General features: G+C 33.7%; 2 protein-coding genes across 2 annotated transcripts; one reads left to right on the forward strand and one right to left on the reverse strand.

Annotated features, from left to right (window-relative positions):
- The first annotated feature begins 828 nt into the window (after positions 1–828).
- Positions 829–5,444, forward strand: LOC145623845 (putative pectinesterase 15). The gene is made up of 5 exons (XM_081676728.1): positions 829–1,366; positions 3,169–3,340; positions 4,024–4,230; positions 4,423–4,670; positions 4,952–5,444. Exons 1-5 carry the CDS (start codon positions 948–950, stop codon positions 5,151–5,153), a joined length of 1,248 nt encoding a protein of 415 aa, XP_081532854.1. The 5' UTR covers positions 829–947; the 3' UTR covers positions 5,154–5,444.
- Positions 5,445–5,518: 74 nt separating this feature from the next.
- On the reverse strand, positions 5,519–15,875 carry LOC145623844 (putative aconitate hydratase, cytoplasmic). Its single transcript, XM_081676727.1, has 20 exons — positions 15,615–15,875; positions 14,434–14,538; positions 14,167–14,327; positions 13,976–14,068; positions 13,512–13,697; positions 12,553–12,714; positions 11,461–11,605; positions 11,223–11,365; positions 11,059–11,115; positions 10,890–10,969; positions 10,748–10,823; positions 10,421–10,606; positions 8,865–8,932; positions 8,646–8,764; positions 8,069–8,190; positions 7,047–7,145; positions 6,488–6,967; positions 6,267–6,365; positions 5,936–6,178; positions 5,519–5,830 (listed from the first exon to the last, which is right to left on the reverse strand). The coding sequence occupies exons 1-20, from the start codon at positions 15,616–15,618 to the stop codon at positions 5,762–5,764; spliced, it is 2,697 nt and encodes an 898-aa protein (XP_081532853.1). The 5' UTR covers positions 15,619–15,875; the 3' UTR covers positions 5,519–5,761.
- Between the last annotated feature and the right edge of the window lie 665 nt (positions 15,876–16,540).

Genomic DNA, 16,540 nt, shown 5'->3' on the forward strand with positions numbered 1-16,540 from the left:
GGCCTCTATGCGCATGCATGGAGTTACGTCTAGAGATTGCATCTACCTTTTTGGTGATTGATTTTAGGTGTGTAGGGGTGCCACACTGCTACTTGTGCTAATGTGTTACTTCAATTCAATGGATAGGTGAGTTAGGGTGAGAGTGGGAGTTTGGGGGTGGTGGGTTGGGGGGAGGGGGGATGCTTGTGATGTATTACATGCATGGGATCAAGGGCTATGGAGTAAGTTGGCAAAAGTAGCTTAGGGTGATGATGGAAGGTGGTGGAAATTTCACAATGAAGTTTAACAATTTGTTACGGGGTATTTCATTATTGAAATTCGATTCAAACATGTCAAAATCAGGCTACACGTCAATCAATTTAACATCGAATAATGATATGTTCAATTCACCTGATTTACTTATTCGAACTCATTATCTTATCTAAATTTGCTTAATCTTATTTGAACTTATAAAACCGAAAAAGGTGAACAAAACCGGTCCTAATTTTAGTAATTTGAATTGGGTCAAAACTACAATGTTATAAAAACCAATAATTAGTTCAAATACCATCAAAATCAAATAGATTGAATTACCACCATATCTTGAGAAGAAGTCAAAATGTACTTGCTGAGAATGACACCCATACGCATGTAGCACCTTTCATCATTCTCCCTTTCTGTTGTTTAGCGTATCCATCTTCCAATCTTGTTTGCTGCCCATTACCCTTTTTCCTACCCTCTTTACTTTCAAGCAAGAAAAGATAAATGTCTTATTAATCTATATACTATTTCATTATTTATTATAACTAATAATAGTAATTCACTATTGCATGAATTCATTTCTTTTACGCTAATCACCCTACACTACTCCTCACAAAGTCATCACATGATCACATATTATATAAGAAATAGTCATTTCCCTTCATGACTTCATCATCTTTAACCCGAAAACGAGCCGAGCTTTAGTCATGAAACTCAAAACCATCTCTTGGTTTTGGCTCTTAGCTTTTGTCATTGCACTTGTTTCTATTGCATTCACCCTTTTTATGAACTCTTCATCCTCTATTTCACCCCTTGTTATTAAACAAGCGCGTAATTTTGATGACTTCCTAGGCATTTTTAAGGAATTTGGTGACCGTGTTTGGAGAAGACATCACCACCATGACCAACACGACCACCACGACTACCACCACCCGAAAGAGCCACACGAGTCGTGTGGTGAGTCAAAATGGGGGTCTAGGTTGCCGTCTTTATACCGTGTTTCTCTTACTTTAACGGTAGATTTGCATGGTTATGGCAATTTTAGTAGTGTACAAAAAGCAATTGATGCTGTGCCAGATTCTAGCTCTTCTTATACTCTCATCATTGTAGACTCTGGCATATACAGGTTAGTCACTTAGTCCAAAGCTTAATTATGTACTCGGCATTTCCTCATTTCCTCATCTTTTTTTAAAATTATTTTTTATTACTTACAACTCATTGACTTTTACATTATTTACATACCCTATTTTGACTGAATTTAGTGACTTATAGTTAATGGAAAACATAGTTATGCGAGATCCCATTAGATTTATATCGATTAATGCTTTCATAATAAATAATTTTTGTAATATTTACTTATTAGTAATTAAAAATATTCATGATTGAAATAATGCATCAATAAGACCCTATTCACTTCACCTTAAAAAAATAATATTAAATAAAAATAATTTCAGTTCAGCAAAAGTAAGTTCAATACAGTAAAATTAATTTCAGTTCAGTAAAAATAATTTTAGTTTAGTAAAATTTCAGTTTTCTTAAAGAAGAATTATAATAGAAAATCTGTAAAAATAATTTCAGTTCATCAAAAATAATTTCAGTTCAATAAAATTAATTTAAGTTCAGTAAAAATAAGTGGGGAATAGAAATGTTGCAAATAAAACAAAAAATACAAATTGAAATGATAGATAAATTAAATTAATTAAATTAAGTGCCATGTAGCTAATGACCAAGGTCAAAGTATAGTAGTATCTCCGTTTTATTTTATTCACAACGATTTTACATAAAACTAGTTTTGTGCCCGTGCGATGCCCGGGTTGTTTATGAAGTCAATTTAAATCTATCCAACGTGGCGCGACACTCAAATTTTATTTTAATGAAATTAAAACTCTAAATTAATAATTTTATCCTAAAATTCTATCCAAATTTGATTCAAAATAGAATTCTAAACTAACTTTTTTTTATCTTATGAAGTGTATTTAAATCTATCCAACGTGGCTCGACACTTGGCATTCTGGCTCGACATTTGGCGAAAAGTTAGAATGCCAAGTGTCGCTGCCTCGTGACTTGGCTAAAAGTTTAGCTTTATATATTAGTTTCTAGTACGTACCCCGGGCGATGCCCCGAGTTCCCTCCGCAATATATATCTTTATGTTTTAAAAATCCTTACATTAATTCGCTACTTATAAAGACGGGTTAAAGTTGTGTTAAAAGTATTTAAAAGTTATAATTATTTATCTTATGCGTGTCACACCAATTCATATTTGTTTTTTACATGACGTGACACTTGACGAAAAATCAAAATGCGAAGTTTTATTTTGGTTGATTAAAGTGTATCATAAATAAGTCCTGTTTTGTACAACTTTATAAATTTGATGATATAAATTTAATTTAACATATTTATAAGATATATTTTTAAAGTTACAATCTACTTATTCATATGGAAAATTAGAAGTCCTATTAGAAATAAAACTATAAATAACTTTTTTGTCAGAAATAAAACTCTAAATAACTTTTTTATCTTAAAAAAAATCTATCTTAAATTCTCTTATCTAGCGTTAGAGGTGTCATACTAAATCTTATATGTCGCCTATGTGGCGCGACACTTGGCGCTACACTTGGCGAAAAGTTAAAGCGCCAAGTGTCGCTGTCTCGTGGCCTGGCTAAAAGTTTAGCTTTATATATTAGTTATTATATGATATGATATGATATGATATGATGTGAGTAGAAATAATTTAATCATTGCAAATAATATGAAACAGACATTTGTTTCAAATATATATATATATATATATATATATATATATATATATATATATATATATATATATATGTATGAAACTGACATAGTAATTTTTTTATATGTTTTTATTGTTGGAGCTTAGAGTTAGATGAGTTAATTGCGTGCATGATATCTACGTATGATGGCAGGGAGAAGGTGACGATTAATGCTAACAAAACCAACTTGATAATCCAAGGTAAAGGTTATGAAAACACAATAATTTCATGGAATGACACTTCGAAATCGACCGGCGGTACAGCCTCTAGTGCCTCAGTCACCATTTTTAGTCCTGGATTTACAGCTTACAACATCAGCTTTCAGGTAAATACATAATTTGGGCATGCACTTATATTGAGATTTAGCAACCCTAGCTAATAACTATATTAGCAAATTTTTATAACTTTGAATTGTTGAGACTTGAGAGCAAATGACCAATGATAAACTTCATTTTACCCAATATCCGTCTATATAAAGAAGCAATGTAAATAGCGACACAAGTCAACCTTGTCAGATAAAGAGTTATAAATAAGTTTTATTAATTCACTAAGGTGTATGCATTTAGACACTTTATATCGTGTAAACTTGAAATTCTTGTCATTTCTAATTTCCTACAAGAAGGTAAACAAAGAATTTGTTGTGGTAAGGAAAAAGGTGGATATATACAATCTTAGTATCCACTATTTTGTTCTATGACCCCTAGGACTCTTCATTAGCATTATACACATATCTTTAAATGGTATGGAGTTTATGAGTACGAATTCATGCATCACTCAGTGGTTATAACAGACATAGGCTTACAATTTGACTTTCGAAAAAACGAATATGTGACAGTCAAAGTGTAACACTCAAGAATATAGAGAGAATAAACAAACCTGTAATTTGGAGACCGTGAAAAAGCAAATTGTGCAAACAGTTTAAAGCGGAGAGAGTATTTATAGTGTTTTGCATGCAATAGAAAATTATATTTTACTTTGTTATAACGAACATTGGGTGTTTGAGAAAAGAATTCAGCACCTCAACCATCTCCAGGAGATGAAGGAGGGCAAGGAGTGGCACTAAAAATATCAAGTGATGAAGCTGCCTTTTATGGATGTGGATTTTATGGGTCTCAAGACACACTTAATGATGATCGTGGCAGGCATTACTTCAAGGATTGCTTCATTCAAGGTTCTATTGATTTCATTTTCGGAGAAGCTAGATCACTCTACGAGGTTATTGTAAACTCCATACTCTTCTAAATGTTGTTCTTACTTTAATAGTAGTCGAGTAGTGTCACAAATAAATAAAATATATATATTTAGAGACGAAGGGAATATATGTTTGTGGTTTTAGTTAGAATAGTCACAAGGTAACAAATAATGAGACAAGGTTATTGAAATAAAATGGTTGTATTTTCATTGTAGAATTGCACAATTAACTCGATAGCTGGGAATGCACAAGGGGTGGATGGATCAATAACGGCACACGGGAGACAATCACAAGATGAAAACACAGGATTCTCCTTTGTGAATTGCAACATTGGTGGAAGTGGTAAAATTTGGCTCGGTAGAGCTTGGGGACCCTATTCAACAGTTGTGTTTTCCAAGACATACATGTCGGAGGTTGTTTCTCCTGATGGATGGAATGATTGGAGAGATCCCTCTAGAGACTCGTACGTAAATTCTCTCTTTTTAACTTTTTTTCGGAAATATACAATAAGGATACAATAAGAGAAGTAAAGTTTAATTTTAATGAATGAATAAAGATAAATGCAAACACCAAAAAAATAAAGATAAATGCAATATATTACCTCCGTTTCTAATTGATCTCAACACTTACTATTTACACAAAGTAAATGTACAAGCGTTCAGAACTTATAGCAACGGACTAAAGTGAGAAGTGTCGAGATCAAATAGAAGATGTTTTCTAACGATTATTATGTGATTGTAACAGGACTGTTTTCTTCGGAGAATATGAATGCACGGGTCCAGGAGCAAGTTACGCAAATAGGGTTTCTTATAGTAAGCAACTTAACCAAAATGAGGCAGCAACATATTTGGATGTATCATATATTGATGGAAAAGATTGGCTTCTTCCTCAGCAAAAACTTTCATTCTACTCAATAGACACCAACAAAGATGCTGAATCTATGTAGAATTCATATATCATAACAAATTTTACATCTCATACTCCATATTTGTCTTACAAATATACTAGAGGTAAATTGTTTTTGGTGGGGATAATTGAATGTATGAACTCGTTCCTATTGTGTTAAGGGTTACATTCAGTTTGTTCTTTGACTGGGTTTTAACGGACGATTTCAAGGTAAACTGTAAGTACGGTCTTTAAATTTTAATAAAAACTAGCAGAATATGCAGAACCTTGTTATTTTACAGCATTGTAATGAAGAGAGAAAAAAAAAATGGAGAAGGAAGAAGGATTGGAGCAACTGACATTGGAGGAAGAGGAAGTGTACAGAGTGAGGAAAACAGGGGAGTTAAAAAATTGACTTCTTCAGCGGAAAAGAAAATTATAAAGTGCTATTTGATAAAATTAATTAATTAAGGTGATAATTCACATAAAGAATGTAAACCAAGGTACATTTTGACAAGTTTACCTTAAAACAAACATGAAATTTTGAATCAAAAGATCCTCACTTATTAACAAAAAATCCCTATTGGAAATTCTTTGTTGTATGAAAGGCAGAGAAGAGCAAGAGAACACCGAACTTGACCACCAAAACTTATTTCAATCGATGAAAAATTATTGCTTCATCAATTGACGAATGACATATGGAAGGATTCCACCATGGTCGAAATAGGCGAGCTCAACCTACAAAACAATTTCATACAAATATTATTTCAGAATTTAGCCATGCACTGAAAAAAAAAAAAAAAAACAATCGAATTTTAATTAAAGGATGTTCATAATAATCACCTCTGTATCGAAGCGGAGGGTGCAAACAAAGGACTTTCCATTGTCAGTTTTTACAGTGACATCTTGTCCCGGTCTAATCTCGCTCACTTTAGAAGGGAGGTTAATTGTGTATCTCTCGTGACCGGTTAGTCCTAATGTTTCGGCATCTTCACCAGCCTTGAAGCATAGAGGGATAACACCCATACCTACAAGATTACTTCGGTGGATCCTCTCAAAACTCTTAGAGATCACTGCTTTCACACCCTGTAATCACATTATTTATTCTCCATTATTAGGCATCTTCATACTAACAAGAGCAAAGAAACCTAATACACATTTAAAATCCACTTACCTGTAACATTGGACCTTTGGCAGCCCAATCCCTAGAGCTACCACTTCCATACTCAGCACCGGCTATGACAATGGTTTCATGACCAGCCTCCTTGTACCTCTGCAATTATGATTGAAATTGAATGTATTAAGTCTCATGCAATTAAATTTCCTTACTAAAGAAACTAAAATCTCAACATAAGTATCATTTTTAAAGCAACAGAAAAGAGATTTAGTTTTTACCATAGCAGCATCAAAAACATACAACTTATCCCCAGTTGGAATGTGAATTGTTTTTGGACCCACTTCTCCATTCAAGAGCTTGTTTACAATGCGAATGTTTGCAAAGGTACCCCTTGCCATCACTTCATCATTGCCTCTACGGCTACCATATGAGTTGAAATCTTTGCGATCAACCCCACGTTCAAGTAGAAACTTGGCTGCAGGACTATCCTTGTGGATGCTCCCCGCCGGTGAGATATGATCGGTAGTTATACTGTCACCGACATTAAGAAGACAATAGGCATCCTTTACTCCAAAAGGTCCAGGTGGATCCAAGCTCATATTCTTGAAATATGGGGGTTCATGTATGTATGTGGAGTTTGAATCCCACTTATAGAGGGTGCCAACAGGAACTTCAAGAGAGTTCCACATGGGGTTCCCCTTAGTGATAGCTTCATAGGTACTTTTGAACATGTCGGGCAATACACTTGATTGCACAACCTACACCAGCATAAAGAGCATTAAATTTCATTCTCATCATTGAAAATAGTTACTACAGAGCATATTACAAAGGCCATACCTGAGCTATCTCATCATTGCTGGGCCAAATGTCTCTGAAGTAAACGCTCTTCCCATCCTTCCCAGTACCAATAGGTTCTTTATCGAAATCAATATCAACCTATAAAATGCAAGATTATTGAGGTTAATTGATATTTTTCAACTTTGTGTCCCTTACAATAAAATAAAATAATTGAAGATCTGAAGATGAAAGAAATGAGAGAAGAAGAAAAGAGAAAAATAGTGATTTCATTGAATTATGTGTTACTTTATTGGTTCTGCCCTTCATAAAATGAATTATAAGCAGTTGGAATTCTTAGTCATATTTTTGTTTCACATGCACAGATAAGTGGAAGACTGTCCCAGAAGAGAAAACCTACAATGGTAAAAAGCTACACACTCGTACAAACTATATACCCACGAAACATAACACATGATCTGGACAGGACATTAAAGAAGCCCAAATTAAAGTTGCCTAAGAAGTACGAGTCCCTCACAGCAGTGACTGCTGGATTCAGACCCATTCTACATGAGTTGTCCCAAAAAATCCCCTGGGAGAGGCACCAAAACCACTCATTGATGTAATCACCCTCAGAAGCAATACATTTATTATAGAACCAATATCCATCCACAAGAATCCTAGACACATCTTTATAATCCAATTAATCCAGAAACTCAAGTGCGGTAACAGAAACATATATAACAAGAATACCATCCATTCATCCAACCCTTAGTTTTACCCCCAGCAAAACAAATTCTTTTGATTTTTTACACGGCCTTGAAATTAAAAACTCTAAAAGAACTAGATATTTAATAAGTATTAAATAATTATGCAGTTCCACAATTCAACAAACCTTCAATTTTGTTCAACCTCAAGAAAATGAGGAATCAATGCATTATCAAATACACAACTAAAAATAAGAAAAACTTAAACCATAAACAATCTGAGCTCATCCCTGCATCAGTGTCCAGGTGTATTTTAACTATCATAAACAACCATTGAATCTAGATACCATGCATATCCGAAGGCAGTTGTGTACTTACAGTTCCAGCCAATGCATAAGCAACAACCAACGGAGGAGAAGCAAGATAGTTGGCACGTGTCAAAGGATGAACACGCCCTTCAAAATTACGGTTACCAGAAAGCACAGCTGCTGCAACAATGTCTGCAAAAACGAACCAGGCACACAATACACCATGGTAGATTAGAAGCATTTCTTAGTTGTTAGAAAGTAGCCCTAATATGAGCATTCAAGTTAATGCAATGCATGATATAATAATATGGCATCACAAACAAGACATAGACTGCAGAAATGGCAGTGTCACTGAAAATTTACCATCAACTACTGTATATAAGCATGTTTAGTGCTTTTTTTACATTTTAAAGACTATATGTAGCCCTGTGGATTTCAGAGTGATCTCAAGCAGACTTGTAACAAAAATCAAGATATAGAAAAGAGACAGAAATAAGAGAGCAAAAATATTACAAAAACCAAAAATCAAGCCAACTATTTTTACTTAGAACAATATTTGGATTACATCAAAGAAGTTTATGCTAGAAAGTATCTAAACAGAGTAACAGACAGAGCTAAGGCATAATTAACACACACAATGGACATACCATTCTCAGAGATAGCTGCAGAAACAGATTCATGTAGATCACCAGAGTTTCCAATACAAGTTGTGCAACCATAACCAACAATGCTGAAGCCCTGTTGATCCAAGTATTTCTGCAGACCACTATATAAAGCACAAACCGAAAAACAAATGATCCATAAACAAGCATTTTGATTAATTTTATTGAAAAATTATGTCATCAATATATGACAAAAACCATTACCTCTTTTCCAGATATTTTGTAACTACTCCAGATCCAGGAGCCAGACTGGTTTTAACCCAGGGCTTGACCTGATGAAAAAATTATTATATAATTGGCTGAAAAGGATGATAAAAAAAGCAAAACAATCCACCAAATAGTATGTTAAATATGACTTAAAATCTAGTACAATGGCAAAGGGTCAACTTCAAATGCACATATCTCTCAATCCAGAAGTGATCTTGAGGTGATTTAAGATGGAGGTTATAGCTTGTTTCAAGAGCTTTCCAACGGTAGGTCATATGCCCAATTCCGATAAGAAAGTTATGGCTGTTTTATGAAAGACTGTCAAAGCTGGGGAAGGGACACGGACAAGCCTTATATAGCACGCCCATGCCTAGTCGAATGAGACGTTTTTGCTTCCTATTTTCGGGATTTTTTATGATGGCTACTAATGATATTCCTTAAGGAATTATTTAGGGTTTTCTTATGTTATATAAGGAGCCTTTGGGCGGACAATAAGAAGTGCTAAATATTGATTAATTAGCCTAGCTAATTCAAGCCGTTATGTAACTCTACTATTGAGAGATTTTGTGAGATGGAGAGTGTTGTATCTCTTTTTGTTATCTCTCTTGTTTATCCTCCATGAAAGATAATAAGAATATAATATCCCTTACCCCGTGGACGTAGGTCTTGTTGACCAAACCACATCTATCTCTGTGTTCATCTATTCTATTTTCTACTTTATTTCTCAAATTTATGTTTTATATATTGTTGTCTATGTTCCGCGCATATCAAACACGTAACCTAAATCAATCGATCCTCATCTATTTCCTAACATAGTATCTAAACAAAATGGCAAACAAAACAATATGATCTACATTTTTTTTTCGCACCACCTAGAGGGCTAGTGAAAGAGCCACTCCGAACCTTTTTTTTTTCCAGGGAAAGCCACTCCTAATTTAAATAGTAACAAGTTCAGAAACATAAACCAAACAACATAAACATACAACAAAACAGTGTAAGGTTTGGCACAAAAACTAGATTAATGGTATGATACTAGTGTATTACTACTACCACCATGAGTAATTTTTTTCCTCCTTTAAGAATAATTTATGTGATAAGATATAGCCATTGATAAATTTCAGATACAAATATTGTTACATCCTACTATAACATGCCCTCAAACAAATATTGTTACATCCTACTATAACATGCCCTCAAAAGAAAACCACATACAAGGGAATAGTAGGTGCAAGAAAATCCTCAAATTCAGAGCTTGGTAACATATAAATCTCTAGTCACTAGAACCACCTATCCTATTCACAACAGTCTACAATTTACTTCATTGGTAAAACATTTAACAAGTAGGAATGTAATTGTGTTACAAGATTAATTAATTTTTATATGTAAAACGAATTATTATTTAAGGAACTTGTTCAATTCATTCAACCGACCACCTTTCAAATGGCAATAAACCAAGGAATTTACAGAAACATATCACGGAATTGTTAATGCGTCATCATTCGAATCCTAAGAGCAAGACATAAAACATAATCATAAGAGGCAAGTTAACTAACCTCCAAACCCAACTCAGTAGCTTTCTTTGCGACCAAAGCAGCACCCAACATAACACTTGGGTTTGATGTGTTTGTGCAACTTGTTATTGCTGCTATAACAACACTACCATGCTTCAATTCAGCACTCTGGCCATTGAACGAAAATTTAACAGCTTTATCCTGCTCTTCTTTGGGAATAGCAAATCCCTACAAGATAACAATGTGATAGGTAATGAATTAACACCAAATGAGAGTCCATAATAACAATATATACAAGAGAGGAATAGTGAAATGAGTAGCACGAGAAATTAGAAAAACAAGTAAAGAAAATTAAGCAGATGGTTTTACCTTAAAACCAACTTTATTGTTAAGACACCCATGCCAATCAGCCTTCATTTCCTTTAGAGGAACACGGTCATGTGGCCTATCAGTAACGGGTCACATCAGCACCATTCTACAGATCCAATGGAAATATTTATAAGAAACGTACCGTTTTGGTCCTGATATGCATGGCTCAACATCTGCTAAATCCAACTGGAGATATGATGAATAAACTCTTTCTTGTTGAGGCTGATACAGGAATAATTTTGTTTATATTAGAACATATATGCCAACATCACAGCTAAATGATAAAGCTAAAAAGTTTGACAAGTTTCAACCTCACTATAGTCAACAAACATTTTGTTTGCCCGTAAATATTGCTCGATCATAGCAACCTGTAAGGAAACACAAAATTTAGTGATGGTTAACTTGATGTAAAAACTAATACAACTTTTAAAATACAGAGAAAAAAGAAAGAGATAAGGTATATGTTGTAACTCACAGTCTCATCACTTCTTCCAGTCAATTTTAGGTACTCCAAAGTAACATGATCCACAGGGAAGAAACCCATAGTTGCTCCATATTCAGGAGACATGTTGGCAATAGTAGCCCTGTCAGCAAGTGACAACTGACCGACTCCCTCTCCTGTAAGTGCAAGGAGAAACATAAACTTCTGCAATGACCCTACTAATCAAATAACCACCCTCCACACCTCCACATGTAACCATCCACCAACTTACCATGAAACTCTACAAACTTGCCAACAACACCATGCTTCCTCAACATTTGGGTTGCTGTCAAAACCAGATCTGTGGCTGTAACACCATCACGTAGTTTACCAGTCATCTTGAATCCAACAACACCGGGTAAAACCATGCTCATGGGCTGTCCAATCAAACCCACATGGTGTTAGGGAGTAAAAAATCCAAAACCTCTTTCATAAGGGCTTATAAATATCAATTAAAAACAAACAAACAAACAAACAAAAACAAAACAAAAGATGATCCATAGAACCTAGATACTTCTAACTTCTAAGATATCTTAGTATTAATACAGGGAATAGTAAAATAGCATGTATAACTTCTTTTTCTTTTCTATATTTAAATTCAGATCAGTTGTTTATGCCTTGTTTTACATGGGACTACACTTGGTTAAGCAATTCATCAAATAGAAAACTTGTATTACAGAGCAGAGAATAGTGAATACCAAAGAAGAAGTGCAATAAAGAAACAGTTTTTTTAAAAAAAAAAAATTAATTTTAAAAAAAAATGCCAAGCACATGTGACAAATTACAATTTAGACCACCCAAAAAAAAAATCTACAAATTACAATTTAGACCACCCAAAATAAATCTAAGGTATTGTTTGGTTGAACAAAAACAAATGGAGGAATTGAATTGATACGAGTTTAGAAATAAGTGATTTGTAATAAAAAGTGGAAATGTAGGAAGTGCAAGTTAATGGGAATTTCCAATGCCCACAAACATGGGAATCAATTTACCAATCCCCTCCCCCCTTCCCCGTGATAACTCAAAATTCCCATGATTTGCAATAGCCTTCATAACTAAATAAGTTTAGTCAATTCCTAGGAAATTTGATGTGGGATTTTAATTTCAATGTCATAACAAATGCCTATGGGAATGAAATTCAATGTCAACCAAATAACACCTGATACCATACATATGCACACAACCATATTAACCCCTTATTTCTATTTTATAATGTTACTTAAATCAGCCATGTACTTTATTTCAGCCTTTCCAGCAACAACATTCACTGCAGCAAATTTTGCATTATGATGTAAAGCAGGAATATCTTATTAGCACCACCCACCTGGCCAAGCATAGTTGCCTCAGCTTCAATTCCTCCAACACCCCATCCAGCAACACCTAGCCCGTCAATCATGGTTGTGTGTGAATCGGTACCAACAACACTATCGGGATAAAGAAGTCCCTCGTTGTTGAAAACTACCCGTCCAAGATACTCCAGATTGACCTGTAATTTCATTAGAAACATTCTTGAATAGTTAACATAGTTTGCCCAAAAAAAAATCAAGCCCGAAATCAAGATGTCAAGGAAATTGAAAACATTATACCTTACTTCATAAACATATTGCCACTTGTATAAAATGTAGAGTCCTTTCAAGTTGGTAAAATTTTGGGTGTCAAAGAAAAATAAAGGAACTTGAGTATAGGCAGTATTATTACCACTAATTACTTTGTTATAAGTTTTATTCTAGTCTTTCAATATATTGTGCTTATAACAATTAGACTTTATTCTAGTCATCCAATTCAATAAGTAAACCTCGGGTGAACTAATAAAAATTATCCTATATTAGTACATTTCCTCATCTCACCATAACTGTGATCATAAAAGTCACGCGTTAAATAATGGGACAACAAAAAGAAATAACTAAAATCTATCATACTTAATGGAACAGGAGTAGGTGAAATCTCTATTTAATCAACCAATTCATAAAAGACTATCTTATTTGATCAAGAAAAGAAAAACACACCAGAGTCCAATATTAAAATAAAATAAAATAAATATAAAAAATGAACACCCTACCAACTCTATGGTCTCTCAGGAAGACCCAGGAGCATTCTATTTCAATGAATATTATTAGAGTATAAAAGCAAAGAGGAAAAAACAAAAGGACAACATGATTAAGCCAGTATGCTGCTAGCAGTACATCAAAAATTATAATGTCCTACTAAACACTCTAATGAAATAATTAAATACGAGTAAACATCAGCCCTTGCGAATGATCAAAATCCAGGAATTACTCTTACCTGGTGCACAATTCCAGAACCAGGTGGAACAACAAGCATGTTACGGAAAGCAGTTGATCCCCATTTTAAGAAACCAAACCTCTCTCCATTCCTCTTAAACTCAAGTTCCATATTTGCCTGGACTGCGTTTGCAGATCTTGCTACATCAACTTGAACTGAATGATCAATGACAAGATCCACAGGAACCTGCCATGCAAAATAAGGAGACTAAAGTTAAGATTACAAGTATATGGTTCTTAAGAAAATGAAATGCGTACAAAGAAAGCAAAAATATTAGTTCAAAGCACTGAACATGGTAACACTCTTCCCTTTTGCCCATTTCTTTGTTGGGTTAAAGACATAATTAAAAAACAAGACTGCTATGATAAAGCACAGTGAATGGCTTATAGTAGCATATTATACTGGGTCACAGTCACTGAACTATAATTTTCAGGTTCATCATAAAAACAGAAAAGGAAACGGACCAATGGGTTGATCTTGTTAGGGTCACTGTTAAGGTTCCTCATGGCATCCCTCATTGCAGCCAAATCAACCACAGCTGGCACTCCAGTGAAATCCTAGAAACAAAAACAAAGCTTAATGTATTTGTATATTGGTCACGAATCTTCATACATATACCAATACAATACCCAGACTTAGTAACAAAGTAACAAACCTGTAAAAGTACACGCGCAGGCTTAAAGGGGATTTCAACTAGCTTAGGTGCTGAGTTTTCCCAGTCAATGATTTTCTCAACATCATCCTTTGTGACTTGAAAGCCATCACAGTTGCGAATGGCTGACTCCAAGAGGATCCGAATGGAGTAAGGTAACTTTTCTGCGATATAAAACAACCAAGTCAAAAGAAAATTGTTAGTTTAACCAAGTAAGCATTTAGTCAAAGTCATAGACTATACCAACAGAGTTCTAAAAACCAAACTTACCAACTCTTGGATCATTAAGACCTGGAAGACTGTAATACTTTCCAAATTCACCACCACCCGATTTGGGTAGACTGGTGAAGATTCCCTTGTAAGGATGCTCAGAAGCTGAAGAATTGTAGAATCAAAAGATTAGAAGGTTATTATTATCAGTACTGTTTAAAGGTTATTCAGTTCAATTTATCTCATTGCTTATATTGCATAACCTTTAATGGTTACTCCGTATTTAGTTTCATTCAGTACTTTAGATTTGAAAAAAATACCAAAATCTTGAAAATCCACAAATTCATTGCAGCAATTCAACAAGTTGATTCCCACATCATATGGTGAGTCAATAATTTAATCAAAATTGAAGTCCAGATACTAAAACGCTGTGAAACCCGCAATTTAAAAGCTACACTCGGTTGTATATTGGGATTAAAAACAACATTGTCTTGGTTATTCAAAAATGACTTTCTTTATAAACAAGTCAAAGATTTGCTATACTTTATGGTTAGAGATTCTTGTTTATTTAGGAATAATACTCCATAGCATAGAAGGCACAAACATTATTCTAAAAGCACATAACTTTTTTTTTTTTTTTTGACAATAAAAGCACATAACTTTATTATACAAGCAATTTGTGATAAATAAAAGCACTACAATCGGAACTTAATAATAGCATAAAAGGCACAAACATCATTATAAAAGCATGTAACACTATAATATATACATTTTCAAAAAAATAAAAAATAAATAAATAAAATAAAATCACTTTATAACATCATTGTCATTGCATCCGATTGCATCTAAATCTACGTACAACCGGGTGTAGCATCTACCAATAGGCAAAACCAAAAGGTTTTTGAATCTTTTGATCATTCTTAAAGAGCATATTTCCATCAACATCAACTGATATTAAATTATCGATGAATAAAAAGTCAATTACTTCAAATATAAACAATCCATAATTTGTAAAAAATCAATCTTACTTGTTTTTGAATCAACCCATATTATCAATAAATTAAGCTCAATCCATTAAAAAATACGAGAAATAAACAATCCACGATTAATTTAATTCAATCTTACTTGTTTTCAGATTAAACCACAAACATTAAATTAACAGTTATAATATAAATAATCCAACAATCACAACATCGATTTAAATTTCCACAAAAATCACATTTAATAATTAAAAATTATACCCATAGTTGCGATCCTTCGTTGGAATCGTTCAATAGGAGTAGAAGAAGATCGCCAGTGAATCTAGCGGGAAGTAGATCGGAGACTCAATGAGAATCGGTAATCGGAAACTGGGTGAGATTAGGAGAAGAGGAGAGAGAAAGAGAATGAAAATGATGAAGCAAAATGAGCAGGTGTTATTCTTAGCAATGGGAAAATGAAAGACGTCTCTGTGTCATATCATGACTTAAGTGATTCAATTCCACCTACTACCACTGCATTTATTTTTGAATTTCAACCTTAAATTGTGTATATCCCTATTTTTTTTCTTTCCTTTTTTGGTGTTAAATGCAATAAACTGTGGTGTATATATCCATATATCGCTTTACTCCTTTGTGTTTTAATAAGTGTTACAGTTTGACCGACACATAGTTTTGGGCAATTTGATTAACTTAAATAAAATAAGAGGTAAATGGAATTGTTGGAGTATTAAAAAATTATAATGGAAAGATAGTGGGGTTAATAGTTTATTGAAAAGTAATTCTCCCTCCATTTTTTAATACTTGCTACATTTCTCCATCCGCGGAGTTTTAGGAGAAATTGGAGAAACTAATAAAATATGGAGGTAGTGGGGTTGGTGGAAAAATAAAAAATTGTAAAAAAAAAAAAACAAAAAATAGTGGAGAAATTAGAGGAGAGAGAATATGAAATTAATAAAATATGATATTTGTTGGGTCCACTAGGTGAGAGAAATTAGTTAAATATTATAAAAGCTTTCCAAATAAGGAAATGGAGCAAGTATTTAAAAACGGTCGAAAAAGAAAAGTGGAGCACGTATTTAAAAACGGAGGGAGTACATGTGAGAGGAAAGATAGAACATAAAAAGTAGTAGTGGTTTTAGGTGGGGACCATGAGAAGAGAGAGATAATATATTTAAATGTAGTTTTTT

This window comes from Chenopodium album, chromosome 3, assembly GCF_948465745.1.
Source record: "Chenopodium album chromosome 3, dcCheAlbu1.1, whole genome shotgun sequence".
Lineage (NCBI taxonomy): Eukaryota > Viridiplantae > Streptophyta > Magnoliopsida > Caryophyllales > Amaranthaceae > Chenopodium > Chenopodium album.